The sequence below is a fragment of the Erythrolamprus reginae genome, chromosome 5 (genome assembly GCF_031021105.1).
Source record: "Erythrolamprus reginae isolate rEryReg1 chromosome 5, rEryReg1.hap1, whole genome shotgun sequence".
Taxonomy (NCBI): domain Eukaryota; kingdom Metazoa; phylum Chordata; class Lepidosauria; order Squamata; family Dipsadidae; genus Erythrolamprus; species Erythrolamprus reginae.
Window position 1 is genome coordinate 78,816,451 of NC_091954.1, and position 26,536 is coordinate 78,842,986.

A 26,536-nucleotide genomic window follows, 5' to 3' on the forward strand; every position below is an offset into this window, starting at 1 on the left:
CACTGCGTCTTCTCCGGAACGAGTAGCTGGAGCATTTCCGGGTCAATCGAGCATGGCTTCGCTAGGAGTAACCGGCTGCTTTAGAAGCGGGAGGGCGGCTTTGTTGCTTCCAAGGCAGAGGCTCTTGTTGCTAAGAGGCTCGTGGGGATGGAGGGGGTTTTGCGACAGCCCGGGTGCAGGTGAGTTTTGGCGGCGGTGGCATCACATAGTGGGCGCATCTTAGATGTTAGTGATGACCGACTGGAGGAAAGTATTCCCATGGGAGAAACCTCATTGAAAGTACTATACGAACAAACTATGGTTGCGTTAGATCCTTCTCCTGCCTCTCCGCTCGAATTCATGGATTTCATCAAAAGAGTATTAAGTGGCGTCAAAGAGATGCAGTAAACTTTGCTGTCATTGCTCACCGTCCAGATTTTTGCAAACCCCCATCTGGGTTGCTCAGTTCAGGCACCCACAATTCCTCTATCGGCTTACTGGAAATCATTTGAAGCAGTCCTATGTGAGCAGCAAAAATTTGAATTGTGATGATGGCAAAAAGCAAAAGGAATCAGGATTTTGGCAGCTCAGATAATGATTGATTGATTGATTGATTGATTGATTGATTGGATTTCTGTGCTACCCCTTACTGAAGACTCAGGGCGGCTCACAACATATGAAAAACAGTAAATTACAATAAAATGAATCCAGTTAAATTAAAACTACAGGGTTAACTAAAATCCCTAATTATATTAAAAATCAGTTCCAATCATTCATGCAGCAATCATACAATCATTCGTTGGCAGGGGCTAAGATCTAATTAGCCCAAGCCTGATGACATAAATGAGTCTTAAGACTCTTATGAAAGGCGAGTACGGATCTCCGGGGGGGGGAGCTGATTCCAGAGGGACAGGGCCCCCAGAGAGAAGGCTCGTCCCCTAGTACCACCAAACAACATTGTCTAGTTGATGGGACCTGGAGAAGGCCGACTCTGTGGGACCTAACTAGTTGCTGGGATTTACGTGGCAGTAGGTGGTCTCGCAAGTAGTCTGGTCTGATGCCACATAGGACTTTATAGGTCATAACCAAACTTTGAATTGAGTCCAGAAACCAATTGGCAGCCACTGCAGACCGGATATATGGTGGCTCTAAGTCAGCGTTTCCCAACCGGTGTGTGCTGCGAGACACGGTCAGGTGTGCCGTGAAGCTCCTAGGGAAGCTCCAGCTGGGCAGGATGCTGCTGGTGCCGGTGCCTCCGACCTGGAGCTCCCACTCACAGCTGTCCCCCGGCTCCTGCCCGATGCCACTGCTTCCGGCGCTCTCCTGCTTGGCCCCAAAGAAGGAAGGCAGGAAAAAGGAGAGTTTCATTCTTCGCGCCTCCTTTTTCCCGCCTTCCTTCTTTGAGCTCCAGGTCGGAGGCACCGGCAGCGCCCTGCCCAGCTGGAGATTCCCTGGCAGCACCAGGTAGTAGCCGGCAATGCAGCACCCTTTTCCAGTGCCGCGCAAGGAGCTGGGCGTTGGAGTTTGGGGTGGGGAGCGATGAAAGTGCAGAGGCCGGCGCCGCGGCTGCCCCCACACCCCAGTGCCTCCGCCTCCCTCGCGCCCCTGGCTTCTCGCCGCTGACGCCCGCCCGCCCGATCTGCCCCTTTCTCCAGCTCCTCCCGCAGTGATGGCTGCAATGGCAGCGAGCTCTCGGAGAAAACCTTCTCACAGCGGAGGTCGGTGAAGATTCTTTGGAACGTCGGGGGTGCGTACGTGCGCGCGCCCTATACCCCAGCCAGCCTACCCGGAAAAAGCTTTGCCCGCCTCCGCAGAGAAGAAAGGAAGAGAGAGAACAAGAGAGAGAAAGAAAGGAAGAGAGAGAAAAAGATAGCAAGAGAGACAGAATGAGAGAGAGAGAGAGAAAGAGAAAGAAAGAGACAGCAAGAGGGGGGAAGGAGGGAGAAAGAAAGGAAGAGAGAGAAAGAGATAGCAAGAGAGAGAATGAGAGAGAGAGAGAAAGAGAAAGAAAGAGACAGCAAGAGGGGGGAAGGAGGGAGAGAGAAAGAGCAAAAGAGAGAGGAAGGAAGGAAGGGAGAAAGAAAGAAAGATAGCAAGAGAGACAGAATGAGAGAGAAAGAGAAAGAAAAAGAAAGAAAGAGACAGCAAGAGGGGGGAAGGAGGGAGAGAGAAAGAAAGAGATAGCAAGAGAGACAGAATGAGAGAGAGAAAGAAAGAAAGGAAAGAAAGAAAGAGACAGCAAGAGGGGGGAAGGAGGGAGAGAGAAAGAGCAAAAGAGAGAGGAAGGAAGGGAGAAAGAAAGAGATAGCAAGAGAGACAGAATGAGAGAAAGAGAGAAAGAGAAAGAGACAGCAAGAGGGGGAAGGAGGGAGAGAGAAAGAGAGCAAAGAGAGAGGAAGGAAGGAAGAGAGAAAGAAAGAGAGAGAGAGACAGCAAGAGGGGCGAAGGAGGGAGAGAGAAAGATAGCAAGAGAGACATAATGAGAGAGAGAGAAAGAGAAAGAAAGAAAGAGACAGCAAGAGGGGGAAGGAGGGAGAGAGAAAGAGCAAAAGAGAGAGGAAGGAAGGAAGAGAGAAAGATAGCAAGAGAGACAGAATAAGAGAAAGAAAGAAAGGAAAGAAAGAGACAGCAAGAGGGGGGAAGGAGGGAGAGAGAAAGAGCAAAAGAGAGAGGAAGGAAGGGAGAAAGAAAGGGATGGAGAGAGAGAAAGAGGAAGGGAGAGAAAGAGGGAGGGAGAGAGAAATAGAGTGAAAGGGAGGAAGAGAGATTTTTTTGTCCAAACTTTTTTGCGCCCCCCTCCCCCCGCTCAATGTTCCCCAGGATTTTGAAAATGTGAATAATGTGCCGCGGCTCAAAAAAGGTTGGGAAACACTGCCCTAAGTTATAGAAATTGAAGCACATGTCTCTTGGAAGGCGTCAGCCTGGAGAAAGTAGCAATAGCATTTAGCAGAAGCATTTAGACTTATATACCACTTCACAGTGCTTTATAGCCCTCTCTAAACGTTTACAGAGAATAAGCATATTGCCTCCAACAAACTGGTCCCTCATTTTACCGACCTTGGAAGGATGGAAGGTGAGTCAACCTTGAGCTTACTGAGTTTTGATCTGCCAAACTACTGGTGGCCAATGATCAGCAGAAGTAGCTTGCAGTACTGCACTCTAACCACTGTACCACCAAGGCTTTATCTAGCGTTCATTTGCCAAGTTGAAATGATTTCTTTCAAAACCAATAAGCCTTAAAGATTTATTAATCTCAATGGGATCAAGTTTCAGTTCATTGGGTTTATCCTTTTTGATTTGCATTGCTGAGTTGGCAGTTCAGTTGATATCAGTGGGAAATATTTTTCATGGTTTTTATTGGAACATCTGACTTTATGATAATAGGATGTAAAAATGTAAAAACCAACGGTGAATATAGGAAGCTGCTTATTTAGGCACTGTTTATCCAGCATAATAATATATGCTGACATATATTAATATAATTAATGTTTGTTAATATGATTTTTCTGGTGGCTCTTCTGGATCTCAGATCAAAAGAAGACTTAACTGAAATCTCGATAGAAAAAAAATGCTGTTTTGCTCAGCTGGATTTACTAATGTATGGTATTTATAAGTAGTGCAAAAGGACAGTAGACCAAAGGTCTAAAAAAGGATGTTTCAGTATTGTGTGTGTGTGTATCTGTCTGTCTGTCTGTCTGTCTATTTAATGTCTACAGTGATGCTTTCAGGCATGCTGTCATCTCATGATGTTATAGCCACCTAGTCATCAGTATAATTCTATGCAGTTTGCTCTTGTAGTCCATGAGCTTGAAGTCAGATCAGAATTTAGTTCCCAAAGTCGTGTTTCTTTTGCTTTATTACTATGAAACACTGCAGTTAATCACTTAGGCATTAAGTGACTCAGACTTCTCCCATTAGCTTTGCTTGTTGGAAACTGGCTAGGAAGTTTGCAAATAATGACCAAATAGTTCTTGGATGCTGCCAAGTGTTTGAATTTTTATCATATCATGATGATGCCATGACAGTTGTAAACGCAAAGACCCATTGTTTAAGTTTTCTAATACCATTGTAACTTTGAACAGTTACTAAATAGTTGTAAGTTGAGAACTACCTGTATAAAATAAAGTAGAATAGTATTCTGTGATTATTAACCAATTATGGTGACAACACCTATGTGGTATAGTGATTTATTTTATATTTTATTGTTTTTAAATCTATACGCCAGTTACAGTAATACTTTGTCTTACGAACTTAATTGGTTCCCGGAGGAGGTTCGTAAGGCGAAAAGTTCGTAAGACGAAACATTGTTTCCCATAGGAAACAATGTAAAATGAATTAATGCTTGCAAGAAAAAAACCGCAAAAAACCACCACCGCCCGGCTGTCACCTTTGAAACAGCCAGGCGCTTCTCAACGTTCTCCCAATGCCGAACCCGGAAGTTCGGCAAAAGTTCGGGTTCAGGTGGCCGCCGAGAAGCCCCGCCGCCCAGCTGTCACCTTTTGAAACAGCCGGGGGGCTTTGAAACAGCTGGGGAAGTTCGGCAAAAATTCACGGTTGGCGTTCGGGTTCAGGAGGCCACTGAGAAGCCCCGCCGCCCGGCTGTCAGCTTTTCAAAAGAGCCGCGGAGCTGTCGGGCCGGTCGGGAGGCTCAAACGGAGGTGGGGAATCCCAATAGGGAATTCCATGGGCGGAACTTTGACGTCACGAAGACATCCTTCCTGGAGTCCATGTTTTGGCCGGCCAGGAAGGACATCTTCGTGACTTCAAAGCTTCGCCCATGGAATTCCCTATTGGGATTCCCCACCTCCGTTTGAGCCTCCCGACTGGCCTGACAGCTCCGTAGCTCTTTTGAAAAGCTGACAGCCGGGCGGCGGGGCTTCTCAGCAGCCTCCTGAACCCGAACGCCGACCCCGAACTTTTGCCGAACTTCCAGGTTCAGCGTTCAGGAGAACGCCAAGAAGCCGCCCAACTGTTTCAAAAGGCGACAGCCGGGCGGCAGGGCTTCTCGGCAGCCTCCTGAACGCCGAACCCAGAAGTTTGGCAAAAGTTCGGGTTTGACGTTCGGGTTTGGGAGGACGCCGAGAAGCCCCCTGGCTGTTTCAAAAGGCGACAGCCGGGCAGCGGGGCTTCTCGGCGGCCACCCGAACCCGAATTTTTGCCGAACTTCCGGGTTCAGCGTTCGGGTGGTGGGTTCGTAAGACGGTAAAAGTTCGGAAGAAGAGGCAAAAAAATGTCCGAAACCCAGGTTAGTATCTCAGATTGTTCGTATGGCGAGGGGTTCATATCACAAGGTATCACTGTATTTCCTTTCCCTGGATAGAAGGGAAAAATTACTTTGTTAATAGTAATTGGACTCCAATACTTATTTAATCAAGATTAAAAATCTGTATGAAATCATTTTCATATTATTTATTTGCTGTATAGAATTAAGTTAGAGCCTTAACATATGAAATCTTAATGCTTGTACTCTTCAGCTGTGAAGGAGCTTCAAGTTCCAAGCCAGCACCTGTTGAGATTGACTGTTTTATATCCTTGGAAAGCATCCTAAGAACCACAGATTATATAGTGCCATATGCAGGTGAATGAAAATGTCTACCCCAATAGCTCTGCTGTTTGTCACTGATGGATAAGACAAAGCAGATAGTATGCCAGGGTATACTTTATATCTCCTGAAATGACACTAGAATGGACAGAATGGGAAATAATGCATTTATTTTTCCTTTCTTGGGTTTAGTGAGATGAAAAATACAAATTAAGCAATTTAAAATGTCTGCATCTTTTTCTACCTTTCCAAAATGAACCTTGCAAGCCATGGATTTCTATTTGTTCTCCATGAATTCTTACCTTTTATCCCAAGTATGATTATTCGACCCGTAAATAACCTATACTGCTAGTGCAAATTACTTTGTATTTATTTGTGCTTACTCCCAGTTGCATATAAGGTTGATAAACTTTTTTAAAAAAAAATTCCTTCATGATATACAGTAATTTAATATTCTACTGTTGCGTTCTAGCATTTATGTATTTTGTGTGCACTGCTTATTTTACAAAAGAAACCAAAACCGATGTTCCAAAGCCTTGTTTCATGGATGAAAAAGTTCAGAACTTGCTCTCCAAGATGACAGGGATGGATTTGCAGAAGATTTTCAAGGCAAGAAAACAAGAGCGAATGCCTCCTGTATACAAGGTCATGACAGAATCCCAGCTGGAAGAGGTATTCCAACTGTTCTACGACCATAAATAGAAGATAGGTTGATCTGTTTCTGTGTAATTTCTTACTTGATTCTCCCCCCCCCCCCCCCAAGGCTTCAGCACAAGCTGTTAAGAAGGCTAAAGAGTATCTCAAAATGCCTCCAGTACTGAATGAACGGAAACAAATTGATGATATATTAGCTGAGGACAGGATGCTTGATGGAACCGAGCCCTATAAATATGTATTTACTGATTTAACGTATGACATCCCACACAATGTAAGTCTTTTAGATACCCATGATAATAACTCTGAAATGTAGCATGGCTTAATTCTATTTTCAGTTTTTCTGATAGGCAGTGTTGTACAGAGAGCAGTAGCTTAATAGCTTATTTTTAGGACGAATTACAGCGGCTAAGGCTTTTCATATCACTTATGAGTTTATGAAAAATCAAAATGTTTCAAAACATGCCACTTTGTGACTTTGTATACTCATAGTATTTAAGATGGACTGGGACTGAGCCATACTTTTAATTTAGGTTAGCTCTTTCTCTAGTTATTTTCTTCATTTTCCCAGATCTGAACTGCCTTTTATTTTTTCTTTGCAATATTCTATGCATATTGAACATTTAGAAATGCAGTATAAGGCTCATGGTTCTTGTACAGTTATCTTTAAAATAGATACTGAATTACCGATTAAAATTGAACCCAACGTTTCTGTTCCTAAGTGAGATGTTTAATGAATTTTTCACACTTTACCATGATTCTTTCTTGAATCATTGCAGTTGTTAGTAACGTGGTTGCTAAATGAATTAGGCTTCCCTATTGACTTTGCTTATTGGAAGATCACAGAAGGTGATCACATGACTCTGGACATTGTAAGCCTCATAAATTTGAGTCAGTTGCCAAACACTTGAATTTTGATCACATAACCATGAGGATGCTGCAATGGTCATAAGTGTGAAAAATGATCACAAGTCACTTTTTTCGGTGCCTTTGTAACTTTGAACAACCATTAAATGAATTGTTGTAAATCGAGGGGTACCTGTAATGTTTGCAGAACAGTTTGGAAATGGCTACTAAATTCTATGTGATAATTTTCCCATTTGTAACATTTTTTTGTGTAAAGGCAAAAATAAGTTGTTATAGAAGAATTGACACAGCAAGTTAGTTTCTAAATTTTCCCATTGAAATAACAGCATTAGGGTATTTTAAATGAGTCCTTTGCCTGGATATATCATTGATATAATCCTTTTGTATATAAATACAATATATGTTATCCATTCAAATAGCTGCTTGGAATTTCTCAAAAGCCAGTTGATATTTTAAATTTATATTAATTCCTGTCTACTTTAAAATGAAAAGAATTAATGGCACTGTGATAAAATTGTAGCTTGCCTAAGTTTTCTTTTTCAATTTCAGGAGAGATTCATTGTAGTTCGAGAAACAAATGGAGTATTACGCAAGGCCATTTGGGAGGAACGGGATAGGATGGTACAGACCTTCTTCCCAAAAGAAGGGCGTAGAATTTTCCCTTCGTCTATATTCAGCAATAAAAATGCTGCAATGGTAAATATAAGAACATTAATTTTCCTCTCATAGTATTTAGACTGACTTATCAGATGGCTTAGCAGATGCTTGTTATTTGGGGGCAATTGTCTAGCATTACCTTTTAAATTATTAGGCACCTAACTCCAACTTACCTTAAACCATAATTTAGCATGTGAGGATGTTGCCTGTGTCTTATGTTCTAGTTTAACTGGACTAAAAATAAATTGAAGTGGATTTAAGATTTTGATTAATAAGCTGATATTACACTACAGGTATGTAGCATTAATACTGGAATACTAATGGTTTTCTGGTGGGGATAGGAAAGTTTACCTTCATTTGAAAACTTGATTTACATACCTGACTAGCCTTTATTCCTAGAATCTTACTGTGCTAAGCATTCTCCTGTTTTATGGAAAGTTTAAACCAAAATTTTTGACATGAAATGCTGTCATGTTTGTACAATATTTCTTGTTTTAGACTATATTTCTTCAGGACCGTCATGAAGAATTCCTTGATCGCTGTCTTCTGCAGTTTGATCCAGATTCAGCTGACTATATTAGAGTGAGTTACTGCTCAGTGGAGAGGTGGAACTTGGGAACTGGTCACCAAAATACTGTAGAGTAAAAGAAAGTTTATGAACTCTTTAGCACTATTTGTAGTTGTAGTGGATCTGAACTTCATTTTATTTCTATCTTGTCAAGACCCCATGTAACTCCTGATAATTTTAGACAGTGTAGAAACGAGTATGTTCATTTCAGGGTTTGCTTTATAGGGGAAGCGTGTATATTGAGATTGCACTAAGAGGTGTGTTAGCAAACACAGAGGAATCCCTATAGTACTTAGGATCATTTACATTAAAAACCATGTAAGTGGCCTATAATTCATTTGCTGTACCTGCAGATATTAATGTCCCCTTGAAGTATGCTTTGCAAATCACCACTCAGAAAGACATCAATTCAATATTTTCAATAAGTGCATGATACAATATATTAATTTTGATGGCATTTGTTCAGTCAACTCATTCATGGAATAAGATGTGGGCACAGATCGCCTTGCAGTACTGTAGGATTATATACAGTAGTACCTCTAGATACGAGCTGCTCTACATGCGAGTATTTCAAGATACGAGCTAGGAGGGGAGAGACATTCTATTCCCGAGCTGAAATTCGGGATACGAGCCGAGCGTCCACTAGGTGGCGCAAGAATCCTTGCTTTTGGTTAGAATCCTTGCTTTTGGTTATCTGGAAGGGGAAAAAGTTATTTGTTCCAGAATACGAGTTACCTAGAGATACAAGCTCCCTTATGGAACCAATTATGCTCGTATCTAGGGGTACTACTGTATATTCTAAAAGCTTTGCTAAACGTCACTATTACAGATTTAGCATTTAGCAATATCATTTTGACTTATACACTGCTTTACAACCCTATGCGGTTTACAGAAAGTAAGCACATTGCCCCCAACAATCTGGGTCCTTATTTTACCGACCTTGGAAAGATGGAATGCTGAGTCAACTTTGAGCCTACTGAGATTCAATCTCTGAAAACAAATGTATTATGATTCGTAAATATGCCTAAATATTTGAACAGATTCATCATGAGACATATGAGGATATTGATAAACATGGAAAATATGATCTGCTGCGTTCAACAAGATATTTTGGTGGGATGGTCTGGTACTTTGTAAATAGGAAGAAAACGGAAGGATTGCTGCTGGACATGATCCAAAGAAATTTGTAAGTACTTTGGTAATCCACTGTTTCTGTATGAAAGGAATTCACTGAATTGTTTCACTTGGCAATATTGCATTAAAAATGAGCCATGTTTACTCATGTTATCTATTCAAATTGAAAACTAAGCTGATTAGTACTTTTTGGAAGTTCCTAAAGAAATTCCACTGTTCTGGGCTAGACTGTTTTTTTCTTTTGGTTGATATTGGCAGTCTGTTCTATACAGCTGCTGAAAAACTGATTCTGTAAAATCCCTGGGAGTTGAATTTCAGTTGGGAACATATTTATGTTTGTAGAAAAAATGTATTTCACAATTTTAGAATAGAATTTTATTGCTCTTTAATTTTCTTTTGCTACTGTTACAAGTATTTAATAAATAATTACCCGATTTATGTTGTGTCTTAGTTCTTGGCAAAAAAATTGGATTGCTAAAATTTAAATATTAAGAATTGGATTTGAAACATAACTTTAGTTACAGAGTAGCTGAACATTTTTTAAACAAAGGTTTATGTGCTACATAGTAGTGGCATATTGAAATTCATTAGTATTTCTTTCACTGTAAGCTAGTAACAATAGCCACCTCTTGCATTCTTACAAGAATTTCAAATTAAATATATGAAACTATTTAGATGTTTTTACAAATTAATTTCAGGTTTGAAGATGCTATAAGTTTAATTACCCTTTACCACATGGTGCATCCTGATTGTGAATCAGCAAGAGAGGCACAAGAACAAGAAATCCAAGGGATAGATTTAATTAAGGTATAATATACTTTTTATGAATGTAAAAAAGTTTGCCATAGAAAAAGCATACATCAACATCAGCTTGGGAGTCACATCTTTGCATCTTCCTAGTGGCTCTTTGAAATAAATGCAGTTTATTCATATTAAGAATTTGTTTTTTAAATTTAGTGTAATTCTTTTCAGCCCTTTTAGCTGTCAATTCCTTATTAGAAGTTTAACCACATAAATCCTGAGTTGCGTTAGTATAAGAGTCCAGGATGCTATTTTCAAAATCATATTAGATACCTGATTATTGTTTTAATTTTTTTACAGGCATTTGCAAAGGCAGAAACATCAAGAGCCAGCTACATTGAACTTGTACTAGAGGCTTATCAAGCACTTTCGGCGAAGTCTGCAGCTTCACAAAGTGACTAGATCAATAAAACCACTTAATATCAAATGTATGGGAAAGGAGGGAAATGTACATAAATCTCTAAAATAACATTTTTATACCATGTATGATAAAAAATAATTATTCCACAATTTCCTCAGCATGCCTACTTTTTCATCTTTCTTTTAAATCAATTTTATTCCTTTATACACCAGAGACTGAGGGAATCCAAAAGACATTTATTGGAGAATTGTCTCATCATGTGATATGAACTTACTACTGTACCTAAGGAAGCCTACATCACAATGGAAGAATCTAGATCTGTACTGTAAAAGACTGTCCCTATTTATTTTTCATCTTAAATATAAAAAAGAGCTACTTTTCAACAAGACTACACTGTCAAGCATAACTAGATGTAAGAATGTGCATCAGTTTAAAAGTTCAGTCAGACATTTCTTCATCCAGAAAAATATCGGTGGTATCAATATCCTCCAATTCCAAGTTATCCAGATCGACATCTAGGTCCAGTAAAACCTAAAACGAGACATAAATATTTAGGGTGGGGGGGGGAAATGTAACATTATCTTACTAGGAAAAAAAGTAGACCATCATTTTGCAAGTTGTAATAGTCACCTGAATAGTGTAAAAGGGTGTGGAACTTTCTTGGCTGTAGGATGTTTTCTATGATGATACAGCAGAAAACATCTTGCAGCCAAGAAGGTTCCATATCCTTTTGCAACAGGTGACCCTGAGGACACAGATAAATCTCCAAGTGGCCTCAACATACTCTAAAGCAGACCTGGGCAAGATGCGGCCCTGAGGGCCGGATGCAGCCCACCCGCTGTCTGTGACCGGTCCGTGGAGGTCGGTCCAACTTTTCTAGATAAGAACCGGGTGTTCAAGATATAATTATATATATAATATATTATATAATATATAATTATAATATAAATAACTCAGTTCTACTCAATGATCTACAGTATTGTGTAGAACTGAGTTAATTATATTAGTCCGGCCCTCTAAAACCATCCCAATTTCTCATGTGGCCCTATGGCAAAATTAATTGTCCACCACTGCTCTAAAGGAATGCAAATTGCCAGCTGTCTTCAAGGAACATAAACCCCTTCCACTCCCCACCATCCAGTCAGAGCTGAAGAAACTTCTTGGATGAGAAGCTTCAAAGAAAAAAAGTCCAGTTACCTCCTGAAAAAACATCTTTGGGACTTAAGTATTAACTTTATTATTTATTTTATTTATTATTTAGATTTGTATGCCGCCCCTCTCCGCGAACTCGGGGCGGCTCACAACAAAAAATATAAACAATCGTACAAATCCAAATAAATTCAATAAATGTAAGTATTTAAAATAGTTTTAAAAGGAACCCCACTATATTAACAAGCACATACACAAACATACCATACATAAATTGTACGTGGCCGGGGGAGGTGTTTCAGTTCCCCCATGCCTGACGACAAAGGTGGGTTTTAAGAGCTTTACGGAAGGCAGGGAGAGTAGGGGCAGTTCTAATCTCCGGGGGGAGTTGGTTCCAGAGGGCCGGGGCCGCCACAGAGAAGGCTCTTCCCCTGGGGCCCGCCAACCGACATTGTTTAGTTGACGGGACCCGGAGAAGGCCCACTCTGTGGGACCTAATTGGTCGCTGGGATTCGTGCGGCAGAAGGCGGTCTCGGAGATATTCTGGTCCGATGCCATGAAGGGCTTTAAAGGTCATAACCAACACTTTGAATTGTGACCGGAAATTGATCGGCAGCCAATGCAGACTGCGGAGTGATGGTGAAACATGGGCATACCTAGGTAAGCCCATGACTGCTCTCGCAGCTGCATTCTGCACGATCTGAAGTTTCCGAACACTTTTCAAAGGTAGCCCCATGTAGAGAGCGTTACAGTAGTCGAATCTCGAGGTGATGAGGGCGTGAGTGACTGTGAGCAATGAATCCCGGTCCAGATAGGGCCGCAACTGGTGCACCAGACGAACCTGGGCAAACGCCCCCCTCGCCACAGCTGAGAGATGGTTTTCTAATGTGAGCTGTGGATCGAGGAGGACGCCCAAGTTGCGGACCCTCTCTGAGGGGGTCAATAATTCCCCCCCCAGGGTAATGGACGGACAGATGGAATTGTCCTTGGGAGGCAAAACCCATAGCCACTCCGTCTTATCCGGGTTGAGCTTGAGTCTGTTGACACCCATCCAGGTCCCAACAGCCTCCAGGCACCGGCACATCACTTCCATCGCTTGCTAGAATAAGTGTAGGATCCTTATTCAACATACAATTAGTTAAATAGTTAACTAATAGGTGGGAGGGATTGGGATTGCTATCGCCCACAAAATCAATATTGAAATTATATCAACAGTGCAATAGTATAAACCTGCAAAACATGATGATAATAAGCAAATAAGTTGTAAAAAATCCCAGTTTTTATCATGCTTGGGATACAAAAATTAATTTCTAATAAACTAAGATAATAAAGCCATTTTAATTAAAAAATTGAACTATAATTACTGAAGCTGTTTACTATGTTGGATCAATGCTGAAATTCATTCAACTTTTGACTTGGTTTGATATAATTAACCATATTCAAACACAGTTTATTTTTTGGGAACAAACTGGAGAAAATGTATTTTTTAAAAATATTGTTTATCATCATTTCTACCAGTTAATTAGTATTTTAGAAAATAAGGCAAAAAACTGTTGTATTAGTGTCCTAAGGCAAAATGAGGGACAACTTACATAAAAGAAAGCTTGCGCTCAATTTACAGTACAACTTGGCTCTGCATAGTTTGCAAAACATTTAATTTTGACACTATCGCACTATCACAAAGAAACTTGAAACAAGGAAATTACAGTAGTATGATTAGAACTAACAAAGTGTTAATTCCTTTCTTTCTAGTAGAGTAAGTTTACCTTTTCATCTTTGCTCTCAAGTGAAACTTTTCCAGCAACTGGAGGTGCTATTACCGGACTAATATATGGGACCAATTCATCTTCTAGTTCCTTAAAGAGAAGGAAGTCCAACCATATAATGAAGAAATAATGTATACCATTAAATTGCTTTATTTTACTGACACATCTTTTACTATTACTTATGGTTATCTATACTATAAATATCCTGTTTTACTAACATAAACTGAACTTATGGGTTCAGAGCTTTGACGTCATGGAGACGTCCTTCCTGGAGTCCATGTTTCGGCCGGCCAGGAAGGACATCTCCATGACGTCAAAGCTCCGCCCCTGGAATTCCCTATTGGGATTACCCACCTCCGTTTGAGCCTCCCGACCGGCCGACAGCTCCACGGCTCTTTTGGCAAGGTGACAGCCAGGTGGCGGCACTTCTCGGCGTTCTCCTGAACCTGAACGCCAAACCCGAACTTTTGACGAACTTCCGGGTTCAGCATGCGGGAGAATGCCGAGAAGCCCCCTGGCTGTTTCAAAAGGTGACAGCCAGGCGGAGGCGCTTCTCGGTGCTCTCCAGAACCCAAACTTTTGCCGAACCTCTGGGTTCGGCGCTCGCGGCGGCGGGTTCGTAAGGCGAAAAAAGTTTGTAAGATGAGGCAAAAAAATTCCGAACCCTGGGTTCGAATCTCAAAAGGTTTGGAAGACGGGTTCGTATCATGAGGTACTACTGTACTATGCTTTGAAATGCTATAAAGAAATTATTTATTTATTTATTTGTGATGCGAGTTTGGGGTCCATATCATTTACCCTTTATCATTCCCCCCTCCCCGCATACTTTTTTGTCTATGTTTTTTCCCTACTGGAAAAACTTGAATAAGCTCTTATCTTCTTAAAAGCCTTTGGGGAGGGGGGGGGGATTTGTCCAGCTCTGCTTTCACTGGTGCTCTCTAAAAAGTGTGATATCCTGAAATGTATTAATACTGACCTCTAATGGCTTATTTTGCAATGTGACCTCTTTGGCTTCTTCCAAGATATTTCTTTCTTCATTTGGCTAACAACAACAACAAAAATAAATAATTCATAAATGGAATTTCACTGGCTCTCAAGATTGCTAAATTCTAAAACTGTTAGTATCTTGCATCAACTTACAGTAACTAGAGGGTATTCACTGGCTGGCCGTGATATGGTTTGGGAATTTTTAATGTATTCTTCAGCAACAAATGCTTCCTTCAATCCAGGGAACAAATTTTCATACTCTGTGGGATCAGCTAGGGATTCGGCAGCTTTCTGATTGATTTTAGAAAGGTTTTCTCTCCATAGTTTCACAACCCTGAAATAGATTGACAGAAGCTCAGTTTTGAACAAAATAGTTATACAGTGGTACTTCTACCTAAGAACACTTCTACTTATGAACTTTTCTAGATAAGAGCCGGGTGTTCAATATTTTTTTGCCTCTTCTTAAGAACTATTTTCTACTTAAGAACTCGAGCCTGGAAAAATTTCCCAGGAAATTTGAGAACAGCATGAAGGCCCGGATAGTTTCCTGCCATTCCCCCTTTAATCCCAGCCATCTCGAGCTTTTCTGGGCTGCCAGAGGAGCCTTTTGGTGGAGCTTAAGAAGGCTTTGGCAGTCCAGAGCGAACGGAGCATTTTCCTTTCTCTGGGCACTTGGAGAGGGAATAAACCACTTCACTGTGTTCACTCCCTCGCGCTGCCTCCCATACACCCGGCTCGAGGTTGCCTCCCGGAGCGTATGGGCACGGAAAGGCAAAAGGGGGCGCTTCACCCTGGCTGGATCAACTCAGCTTCAGCTAAACCAAGGAGTCACCACAGTGAAGGAAATGCGCCGGCTACAAAGCGAGCCAGCGAGAGGAGTGGGGAGCCCTTCAGCATGGGAAGGAAGAGGAAGAAGGTAGCAGCAGCAGCCGCTTTTCGGTCAAAGGAGCAGGAGGTTCCCCCCTCTCGCTCGCCTGGGTTTCTCTCTTTGGCTTAGTATATGGGAGGCAGCCTCATGCCAGGTGTAGGGGAGGTGAGTGCTCAGAGTCCCTCTTTTTTTAAGCCTTAAAGTTTTGGATTTTTTTTTATTCCCCTCATCTCACCTTCTTCTTTTGGCAGCGACTGTCCTCCTCCTCTTCTTCTTCCTCCTCCTCCTACCCAAATTCCAAACTTTTATTTCTTTCCTAATTAAGAACCTTCTCACAGAACGAATTAAGTTCTTAAGTAGAGGTACCACTGTACTGCATAACATGGATTTCACAGTTTAGTTACCTTGAAACTTGACTTGGCAAATATGTTCGCGCTAAGAAAGCTGCTTCCGGTAATCGTCCAGTTTTAATTAAAAGTTCAAGACAACTGTCAAGCCTACAATGAAACAGAACTTTTTTAAAAAAATGGACTTAAATTAGTAATATAACAGCATTAAAAAAAAACATTTTCCTAGAGAACCAACAAGACTGGTTGCAGTGATATAGTCAGAGGGGAATAAAGAGAGATTTTGGTGTATTTTCTAAATACCATGTGTATTTTTTGAGGATACTTGGGAAATGCTACTGAATATGACAAAATGTTTGATACTTACTCTCCTTGCAGAAAGTAGCTCATAAATGCTACATTGTTCTTGCCATCTTTTTCTGCTGCTTCAGCTAGCTTGTTCACCATACTAGTATTTCCTGAAGCTGTGGCTAAAAGCAATAAACCACCATAGTCTTGTGCATGATGTAGACATTCTTGGGCAAGGCTAAACTGGCACTTATTGATAGCAAGTTCAGCTAGCTGCTTCCACTTCTGCTCAGACTATAAAAACAAAACATTTTCATATTTTGAGTATCAAACATGCTAAACGGTTTTGAAGATCATTTGCTTCTTCTAGGGCTAATTTTTTATTTCCTTTTTACACTTTTCCTTTTGTATAGTAAAGAGAAAATATGCAACTCATTATCAAATCAAAGTTATGAATATGCCTTTTCCAAAGAGCAATATGTGTATAATTTATAGAAAGTTATTCCTAGACAATTCAACGTTCTCATTATGGTAACCATGAACTTTCAGTAACAACCTATGAAGATTTTGAGCTAGCTAATAATTGTGACCATTTGCCATCTCAGAAGAATGAATTGAATCATTCATAATTTTTCAATATAAGTATGTGTCCTTTTTAAACAATTCAGAAAAAATGTGTCTTATTATTCCCTCAGTATAGTGTTACTGACCCTTCAAGGTTTATCAATAATTGGACAGGAATGAATTTTTAAATTCAGCTCAATCCTGACAAAGATATCTACAATTCATTCCATTCCCAGGCACTCAAAATTCTATTTCTTTTACACAAACCAAATCTGATGCTGATTCATATAAATATTTATTCTGTTACTAGGCTTAGATGCAGTTAAATTTATGATCGACTTTGAGCAGTTCAGTAGTAAGGATAAAAACATAAATCAAAATGTACAGTAAATTGCCAGGACTCTGAGGAAGTCTGTTCTCTCCTGAGGAAGACATTTTCTCACAGAGAAACAAATAAAATAACCTCTGGAGACCTATTCTTTATTGCTTTCCAAAAATCAAATGGAGTTGGGCCAATCTATTATCATGGAGAATTCTGTACTCCAGAGAATGGGATACTTCTGTTATGATATTTTTCAGATTTTTAAGATGATACCAACATACCTCTGCTTCCAATGCAAGTTGATATGCAATCTTAAGCTCACCAAGCTGAAGAGCAAGCTCAAAACGATGTTCAGGGTCTGTTGATACAGCAAGTGCCTGCTGTTTGAAACCCTAAATACATTTTTAAAACAACAACTTGTTATTGATGCAATTTTATTAACATCCTGTGTAGAAGTACGCTTTTTCCTGATAGCTACATAATTTCAAATATTTAAGTGTTAAATGCTAATTGATATTTTCCATTTTTCTAAATATGCAGCTCTGTAGTGCTAGCATAAGGCCCAGGGGAAGAGCCTTCTCTGTGGTGGCCCCAGCCCTCTGGAACCAACTCCCCCCAGAGATTAGAATAGCCCCCACCCTCCTTGCCTTTCGTAAGCTCCTCAAAACCCACCTCTGTCGTCAGGCATGGGGGAACTAAGATAATCTTTCCCCCTACAATTTATGTATGGTATGTTTGTATGTATGTATGATTGGTTTTATAACAAGGGTTTTTAGCTGTTTTAGTATTGGATTTTGACATTCTGTTTTTATCACTGTTGTTAGCCGCCCCGAGTCCACGGAGAGGGGTGGCATACAAATCCAATCAATCAATCAATAATAAATAAATAAATAAATAAATAAATAAATAAATAAATAAATAATACATACATACATACATACATAAATACATACATAAATAAATAAGTAAACAAACAAATAAATAAATAAATAAATAAGGGTGTCAAACTCAAGGCCCACGGAGTACTTATATCTGGCTTGCCAGGGCCAGTCTGGAAAAACAACGGAATGGCCTGCAGTGTCTCTGCTAGCAAAAATGGGGCACGGACAGGATGCCCACTCAACTGCTTTTGGCCTCTAGAGTGTTTCAATTCAATAGAGTGTTTCAGGAGGCCGTCCAGACCCAAAATAGGGCCTCTGGAGTCGTTCAAGGGGCCTTCCTTGACTCAGAAGGTTATAAAAGGAAGAAAAGTAAAATATTTTACCTTTCAGGCTTGTAGGATTCTGCTACTATAGTTTATGTCAATAATTTATAGCTCTAGTCTTCCTATGGAGTCAGTTTCTTGACCTGGCCTCTCTCGCATAAGGTGATCAAGTAAATATTAAAAAAATGAAATCACAGAAATGTAAAGTTTTATAAAACCATGTCTTCAGAGGCGTGGCCCCATGCTACGTTCACCCACCCCGGCCCTTCAAGGTCAAGCCCAATCCTGATGTAGCCCCCAGTGAAATTGAGTTTGACACCCCTGTGTTAGCATATTAAAACAAGACTAAGCAATGCAGGCTGCCTTTTATCCCCCTGCCCCCTTCCCCTTAATTTCTGGCATCTCAAGCATATCAAGATGGTATCAATACACCCCAACTGTAAATTGCCAAATTTTCCAAAACTAAGCAATACAGTAGCCTGGTTACATCTACTTTACACTTAGGTATTACAAATAAGAGTTGAAAATTCTGCCCTGTCTGATAACACTGTTGCCTTATTAATAAATTGTAGAGTCCTTGGTGTTTTCTGCATTTGGTTGTTTGCTTGCAGACATTTCATTATTTGCTTTCCCTGTCAATGTTGGACGGAGTGCAGTTTTTCTGCTTCATAATTAATACGTATGTTATTTTCTGAGTTCATAATTGCGCCTTCCTCACGCCCCAAAGCAAAGAATATCGGGACATCTTAACTTTAAACAAAACTAGTTATTTACAACATAAAATTCCACTACATATTAGATGTTTAGCTAAGGCAAAAGTTTTTACCTGCTTCTCAAGGAAGTGTGCAACTCTGGTCCTCTGTTCCTTTGGAATTGTAGGGAGAACTTTGTCCGCCATACTGAAATCTCTCCTCATGACTGCAGTTTGATATTCTAGCACTGAGACTAGTAAGGAATAACTCACTATATTCAATTCTTTGTCACCAAGGTAAAGTCTGTTGTCTTTGGGGATATACCCTAATAAATACATTGTTCTTTAAGAAAATAAAAAGAGGAAAGTATGTTTCAACACAAATGTAAAGTTTCAAATAGATGGATATGAGAAATAATTTAATTCAATTTGATTTATTAGACTTCTATGCTGACCAATCCCATGGGACTCAATCCTATAAGAAAGATTAGTTATTTACCTAATGTTAAATAGGCAAATTGCATCAGCAAGCCTGTTCAAATTATGATTAGATAGAACAATGAGGTATTATCAAAACAGACCAGAGTACCTCCGGAACCGCCTGCTACTACACGAATCCCAGCGACCGATAAGGTCCCACAGAGTTGGCCTTCTCCAGGTCCCGTTGACTAAACAATGTCGTTTGGCGGGCCCTAGGGGAAGAGCCTTCTCTGTGGCGGCCCCGGCCCTCTGGAATCAACTCCCCTCGGAGATTAGAACTGCCCCCACCCTCCTTGTCTTTCGCAAACTACTCAAGACCCACCTATATCGCCAGGCATGGGGGAGTTGAGACATCTTCCCCCAGGCTCTTTATATTTTATGTTTGGTATGTATGTGTTGTTTGGTTTTAAATATGATAGGGTTTTATATTCTTCTTTTTAAATATTAGATTTGTTTCGCTATAACATTGTTGTGAGCCGCCCCGAGTTTTCAGAGAGGGACGGCATACAAATCTAATAAATTATTATTATTATTATTATTGTTGTTGTTGTTGTTGTTGTTATTATTATTATAATTATTATTATAAATATACTGAGGCATGGCATTATTATTATTATTATTATTATTATTATTATTATTATTATAATTATAATAAATATACTGAGGCATGGCAATGGTTTTTCTAAAGGAACCAATGAAAATCAACTGTGCTGTAATGATAAATATCCAGAGTTGTTTTTTTATTGAGGAATACAGCTGAGAAATTGTGTAAAATATTTAATTTTATGCATTGCATAATAATAGAGAGTTAGGATTATGGGATCCTCCTGCCATCAAGACTTTTACTGGAGTCCTATTAGGACTCCACCATATCACTATCAACACTTCCCACCATCAAGACTTTTACTACAGTGCTGGAGTCCTCTCAACATTATTTCAATCTGAACAGTGCCCTAAGGACTATATTCCTGCCCATTTCTGGCACAGCACTATATGCCTGTCCATTAAGAATGGATAGAAGGGACAATGGCAGAATGATTTTACATCAACAACAATTATATCTTATGAACTACAGAATGCTTACCGGTCCAAGTGTGCAATAGTGACAATTTCTCCTCCAACATAGTAGTTTAGTCTGTTCACAGAGCTTGTATAAATAAAACAATCTCCCACCCAAAGTCCTGTTTTCACAATTTCTTGAATTTCACCAAGGACCTAGTGGAAAAGTAAAATATATATATATATATATATTTTTTGTAATATACCAACAGATTCAAGCAAAATTTCATTAAGCAGAAGTTTAGCCATACTGGCAAATGCATGCATTATTTCATGAGCTCTAAAATGAATTTGCCTTAGAATTCTTAGAAATATGAATTTGCCAAATTGAGTAGTATTGTGCTAAAGCAGTGACATATTAAGCAAAAGATGAACATTCACTACTCATATATAGCTTGATAGAAATTAGAAAATAATTAATGAAGAAGAAATTCACAATTATATTGATCCACCCATTCACCTATTTTATCAGGAAAATACATCTATACTAATACAACTGACTACAAGTTAATTTTTGATTTATTAACATTGACCAGAGATCAGATCCCACTGTACAGATACCTCAAAGGCATCTTCAATGCCATCTTCAGTGACTCCCTCATGGGTATCTTGTGCAGTTGCAACTTTTTCAGAAATGTATTTCAGAATAAAGAATGATTCTTCTGTAGCAATGCAGACAAGTTCACCAGAGTCAGACCAAAAAATCTAAATCAAAACAACAGAAGTCATGGTGGTGGGGTGAAAAGTAAGTATATTGAGCTGAATATTCTGCATTTGAAGAAAAATATTTAAAAATTCAATAAGTACTAATACCGTGTTTCCCCGAAAATAAGACACTGTCTTATATTAATTTTTGCTCCAAAAGTTGTGCTACGTCTTATTTTCGGGGGGTGCCTTATATTTCTCAAATAAGACAAATTCACAGGCAGAAAAGCTGACACCCCCAAAGAAAGTGTACCGTACAGTACACTGATTACGGTACGGTACCTGTCAGTATGGCACACACACACACAAACAACGGCACTTATATGGTACAACAGTATACTCCCGCTATTGCAGCTTCCGGCCACAAGAGGAACTACAGTCTACGCACTGTAGTGGAGACTGTAATGGCGGTGAGACAGCAGCAGACGGTATAAAGCGATGGAAGAGGCCAGCAGGGGACGCCACATTATTACGGTACCGCTATGAACAGCTTTGAATGGTACCGTATGTTTTTCCACTGTACCGTATGTAAACTTGACTATGCCTTATTTTCGGGGGTGCCTTATATTAGCAAATTCTGCAAAACCTCTACATGCCTTACTTTCGGGGTACGTCTTATTTTTGGAGAAACAGGGTACTATATTTATTGAATTTAAAATTTTTCTTCAAAGGGGTTAAAATTAGTTATCAGCTTAGATTTATAAAAAATAAGCTTTATTAATTTATTTGCTTACTTACAACTTATTTCAAACAACCAACTCTGAATGCTACACAGCTCCTCAAATATATAACTTGGGGTTAAAAACTTATTGGTAAATAATAAAATTTAAAAACATGCCATACTTTAAAATAGCATATAAAAACCAAGAATCGTTAGAATAAAATCAATTCACCTGGAGGGATACTCATAACAATCTAGCCTTCATGGCTTCATCAAATAAATAGCTTTTCACCAATGTTTCCAAAATTAGGAGATTCTTAGATAATGACTGAAACTCAGGTGAAAAAACTCACATGTTTGGGTTGTATTTCAATTCTGCGTATCAGTTCTGTATTTTCCCAGTCATAAAATGCCAAGCCATTGACAGATCGGACACCCAATAAGAAACCACCATATATACCTACGTCAAAAAGAAACAGAAATTAATATTTTACTAGAAAATGCTCCCTCTGTCTAAATAGAATACCAAGTATTAAGCGCTCAACGTACCTTCTGCTCCAAAATCAGGTTTAAAGGATTTCTTCTCTTTGAAGTTTTTAAATATCTTGACGCTGCTGTTGCTTTCTCTGATTGCATATCTACACATAAAAGAATTCAATATGACTTCAATATGCCAATAAGAAGCAGGCCACGATAGGTTTTTAATTTTTAACTGATCTACTTTGTGTGCCACATAAGATAATATGCAAAACTCTTTTGATGACTTTACTTACTCAGAAGAATCATGTGCCCACGCAAATTCCTGGGCAGAGCCAAAGCTCTTGTTTCTCAGCGCCATAGCAGTATAAATGATATATTCACCATCCCCACATACTACTACAAATCTGAAAAACATAAACATAGTCAAAGCATTAGTATATCAGATATTTAAAAATCGCTTGTCTGTAAGACTCAAAGAAATTACAGCGGTACCTCTACTTATGAACTTAATTCATTCCGTGACCAGGTTCTTAAGTAGAGTTTTGTAAGTACAGTAGTCCCTCGCTATATCGCGCTTCACCTACTGCGGCTTCACTTCATTGCGGGTTTTCAAGAAATATTAATGAGAAAAATCATTCACGGATTTTCGCTGGTTCGCGGGTTTCTGAGGAAGTCGATCAGCAGATTTAAACAGCCCGCGGAACTCGATCGGCAGGTTTTTCAAAAAAAATATATCTAAAATTGTAAATACTGTACTTAAATACTGTGTCTAAAATAAATACTGTGGGAAGGGTTTATAAACACTTAAAACAATGAAAACTTACCAAACAATTACAATATAAATACTTAAATAAGTACTATCAGTCGATAAATTTCCCATCGCGGATTTCACCTATCGCGGCCGGGTCTGGAACGTAACACCAGCGATAGGTGAGGTCTTAGTGTAGAAGCAATTTTTCCCATAGGAATCAATGTAAAAGCAAACAATGCATGAAAATCCATTAGGAAAGAAATAAAAGCTTGGAATTTGCGTGGGAGAAGGAGGAGGAAGAAAAGAGGACAGTCGCTGCCAAAGGAAGAAGGTGAGGTGAGGAGAATCAAAAACATCCAAAACTTTAAGGCTTAAAAAAGAAGAAGATCGCAAACGCTGCGACTTTGCTGAGGCTTCCCTCGCTGGGAAACCCCACCTCTGGACTTCCGTTGCCAGCAAAGCGCCCGTTTTTGCGATGCTGGGATTCCCCTGCTGGGATCTCCCTGCAGCATCGCAAAAATGCGGAAGTCTGGAGGTGGGGTTTCCCATGGAGGAAAGCCTCCGGGGAATCCCACCAGCGTGAAAACGGGCGCTTCAGCTGGCAAAAGGGGTAAATTTGGGGCTTGCGTGCATTAATCGCTTTTCCATTGAATCCTATGGGAAACATTGTTTCGTCTTACGAACGTTTCACCTTACGAACCTCGTCCTAGAACAAATTAAGTTGTAAGACAAGGTATCATTGTATATAAAACAACAGCAGCGGGGTCCAAGCCTTGTACGCAATTCTGGGTACACTTAAAATAGCACTGTGAAAAAACTAATTATTATTATTTTTTAACATAAAACTATTTCTTGGCAGTGATGGTGTAATTTAAAGTAACAGAGTTCCACACAGTATGTTCCTGAAATGCCTTTGGCTCTACATATAATTTAAGACAAACCATTTCCCTGAAACCTTCTGAAAAATGAACCTTACCGCCCATTCGGATTATGCTGAATAGTTTGAGGATATATTTCACAGCTGCCCATATCTTTCACAGCCAGCGGTAGCCTCTCCCCATCTTTGATTTCTGCATCTCCCATTGCCTTGAGATTAGCCTGTTGAATTTCTGAATGCCTGGCCCAAATAATCTTTCCATTTGCATCCATTGACATGGCAGGCTCTTCCCGACCAAGCTAGTAAGAAGAAAATTAAAATGAAAATAGAATGAAACACCCTATGCATTCTCCAAACCACTTTGCTTACATCTCTGATATTAACAAAAATTAAGAAAAATCACCGATGCCAAATGCTCAATAAGTGTCTGTTTCTCACTTATGAAAAATAGGCAATCATTCACCAGGTAGATATCAATTATAGGTTTTCTAAGACAAACGTACTTTGACAATGATGCTACCCTCATCATATCCAAGGGCTACATTGTTTGATCCTCTTAGGCTTGCAACACACCACACGCGTTCCATGCCATAATTCAAAGTACTTTCCAGGCGATAAGTGCTTGAATGCCAGATACGAACAGTTCCTGTATTTAAAAAAAAAAAGACACCATAAACAAACCTATATCATGATCTGCTATTAGGTTTTCTTTATAAGTCAAATCAGGAATAGTCCTATGAAATCTGGATTTGAAGAGTTCCTAATCGTAATGCAAAAAAAAAATATGTGTACAATTTATTTATTTGTTTGTTTGTTTGTTTATTTATTGGATTTGTATGCCGCCCCTCTCCGTGGACTCGGGGCGGCTAACAACAGTGACAAAAAACAGAATGTAAAAATCCAATACTACAACAGCTAAAAACCCTTGTTATAAAACCCATCATACATACAAACATACCATGCATAAATTGTAGAAGCCTAGGGGGAAAGATTATCTTAATTCCCCCATGCCTGATGGCAGAGGTGAGTTTTGAGGAGTTTACGAAAGGCAAGGAGGGTGGGGGCTATTCTAATCTCTGGGGGGAGTTGGTTCCAGAGGGTCGGGGCCGCCACAGAGAAGGCTCTTCCCCTGAGCCCCGCCAACCGACATTGTTTAGTTGACGGGACCCGGAGAAGGCCCACTCTGTGGGACCTAACTGGTTGCTGGGATTCGTGCGGCAGAAGGAGGTCCCTGAGATAAAGGTGGTCCCTAACAATATGGTTGTGATAGACATTTCTAATATTTTTACTGTTATAATATTTGGGAGTGGAATAAATAATATAATGCTTTAAACAAAATGTTAAATTAGTTTTATAGATGTATATCTAGATTACCATCTTCAGAGCCAGTGATGATAATAGGAAGTTCAGGGTGAAAACTGACACAAGAAACATTCTGGGCATGTCCCTCCAGAATTTGCACACACGTTTTATTCTAGGAGAAAATAATGAAAATAAGTGATAAAAGATTCAATTGCATTAAATCATCATCACGATGAACATCAAGGTTCAACTTTAGTAGTAAAATAATAGCAATAGTAATAATTTACTAAATTTATATGCCGCCCAACTTGCAATGACTCTTAAGTGATACAATGACCATTTTCAGAAATATGTTTAGCATTCTCCAATGACAACGATGTTCAGCTGACAAAACATAACTATAAATCCAGTTTTCAGTTACAACCCAGAATGACCAGCTATTTTCCATCACCCCCCAAATGGTTTAGAAATAATATGATATCTCATACCTGGTAATCCCAGATTTTAACAAGACGATCATCTGCTCCTGAAATTAGGTAAGGCTTATCACCTCCACTGTAGTAATCAATACTATTTACACCTTTCTCGTGCCCTTCTAAAGTAAAGTTGGGTGAAGAAGAGCCAAGTTGCCACACCTTGCAAAAAAAGTTTTAAAAATGAAATCACAGATTCTTAAAAAACAGTAATCATAGAAGATGTCCTACAAGCTTGATTGATTCTGTAACCCTCAGCTACATTAAATTTATAGTCCGCTCAAATTCTTGTAAAATTAAATCAGAAAGGAAAAATAGATCATTCAAAGAATTTAAAATCTTAATATATTAGAATTTTGTTCAGTTTTACAAATAAACACTGAAATTGAATAAATTATGAACTTGTTGAAACAACTTCAAGCTTAATCAAAAGGCATCCACATAAAAACTTTTTTCTTAGTCTTAGTCTGCCAAACACTCTCTCCATCTTTAGAAGCTGATTTTAATTATCATATTGAATCGACAGAATCCATACCTCGAACTACAGACAGAGTTAAGCATTTACAAAGTGATGAAATTATTTTATTTTAATAATTTTGACTTTCCAACTAAGTGATATTAGTTACTATTTTAAAAAACAAATTTATTATGCATATATTATACCTTGATTGTTCTATCCAGAGACGTACTAGCAAACTGGTTATTGTCCTTGGGATTTATGACAATCTGCATTACATAATGAGTATGCCCTTCAAATACTTGAGAACAGGCCCATTTTTTATCCCAGTCCCATAGTTTAATGAGCATATCATCTACGATAGAGAAAGAACAAAAATCACTACAAATTTCTATTTTGTCACTACTATTATCCCAAAATTCACAAAGATTTGCACATTTTTACTATAGTGAAAAATATAACTTGGGAATTCAGCAGTATTATACATGTTTAATCACATTGCAACAATCAAAGTACAGTAGTACCTCTAGATACGAGTTTAA

At 39.3% G+C, this 26,536-nt stretch overlaps 2 protein-coding genes across 2 annotated transcripts in view; one reads left to right on the plus strand and one right to left on the minus strand.

The window, feature by feature from the left end:
- On the plus strand, window positions 1–10,949 carry MRPS22 (mitochondrial ribosomal protein S22). The gene is made up of 8 exons (XM_070753277.1): window positions 1–179; window positions 6,033–6,193; window positions 6,285–6,449; window positions 7,592–7,738; window positions 8,198–8,281; window positions 9,308–9,453; window positions 10,100–10,208; window positions 10,503–10,949. Exons 1-8 carry the CDS (start codon window positions 53–55, stop codon window positions 10,602–10,604), a joined length of 1,041 nt encoding a protein of 346 aa, XP_070609378.1. The 5' UTR covers window positions 1–52; the 3' UTR covers window positions 10,605–10,949.
- Window positions 10,186–26,536, minus strand: part of COPB2 (COPI coat complex subunit beta 2) — a 22,954-nt gene continuing 6,603 nt past the window's right edge. The window contains exons 5-22 of the mRNA XM_070753276.1: window positions 26,201–26,349; window positions 25,553–25,699; window positions 25,137–25,236; window positions 24,266–24,408; window positions 23,862–24,061; window positions 22,428–22,538; window positions 22,204–22,292; window positions 22,008–22,114; window positions 20,850–20,993; window positions 20,314–20,444; window positions 18,885–19,092; window positions 17,136–17,246; window positions 16,048–16,262; window positions 15,738–15,830; window positions 14,619–14,799; window positions 14,455–14,520; window positions 13,479–13,568; window positions 10,186–11,094 (exon numbers count right to left, since the gene is read on the minus strand). Coding sequence (XP_070609377.1) covers window positions 11,002–11,094; window positions 13,479–13,568; window positions 14,455–14,520; window positions 14,619–14,799; window positions 15,738–15,830; window positions 16,048–16,262; window positions 17,136–17,246; window positions 18,885–19,092; window positions 20,314–20,444; window positions 20,850–20,993; window positions 22,008–22,114; window positions 22,204–22,292; window positions 22,428–22,538; window positions 23,862–24,061; window positions 24,266–24,408; window positions 25,137–25,236; window positions 25,553–25,699; window positions 26,201–26,349 — 2,378 coding nt within the window. The 3' untranslated portion in view covers window positions 10,186–11,001. The remainder of the gene's footprint in view (window positions 11,095–13,478; window positions 13,569–14,454; window positions 14,521–14,618; window positions 14,800–15,737; window positions 15,831–16,047; window positions 16,263–17,135; window positions 17,247–18,884; window positions 19,093–20,313; window positions 20,445–20,849; window positions 20,994–22,007; window positions 22,115–22,203; window positions 22,293–22,427; window positions 22,539–23,861; window positions 24,062–24,265; window positions 24,409–25,136; window positions 25,237–25,552; window positions 25,700–26,200; window positions 26,350–26,536) is intronic.

Bases quoted from the DNA above. Each gene is read 5' to 3' on its own strand.
- MRPS22 (XM_070753277.1), top strand. From the start codon at position 53: ATGGCTTCGCTAGGAGTAACCGGCTGCTTTAGAAGCGGGAGGGCGGCT. The intron at 7,739-8,197 runs GTAAATATAAGA...TTCTTGTTTTAG, and splicing joins GCAATAAAAATGCTGCAATG to ACTATATTTCTTCAGGACCG. The intron at 9,454-10,099 runs GTAAGTACTTTG...AATTAATTTCAG, and splicing joins GACATGATCCAAAGAAATTT to GTTTGAAGATGCTATAAGTT.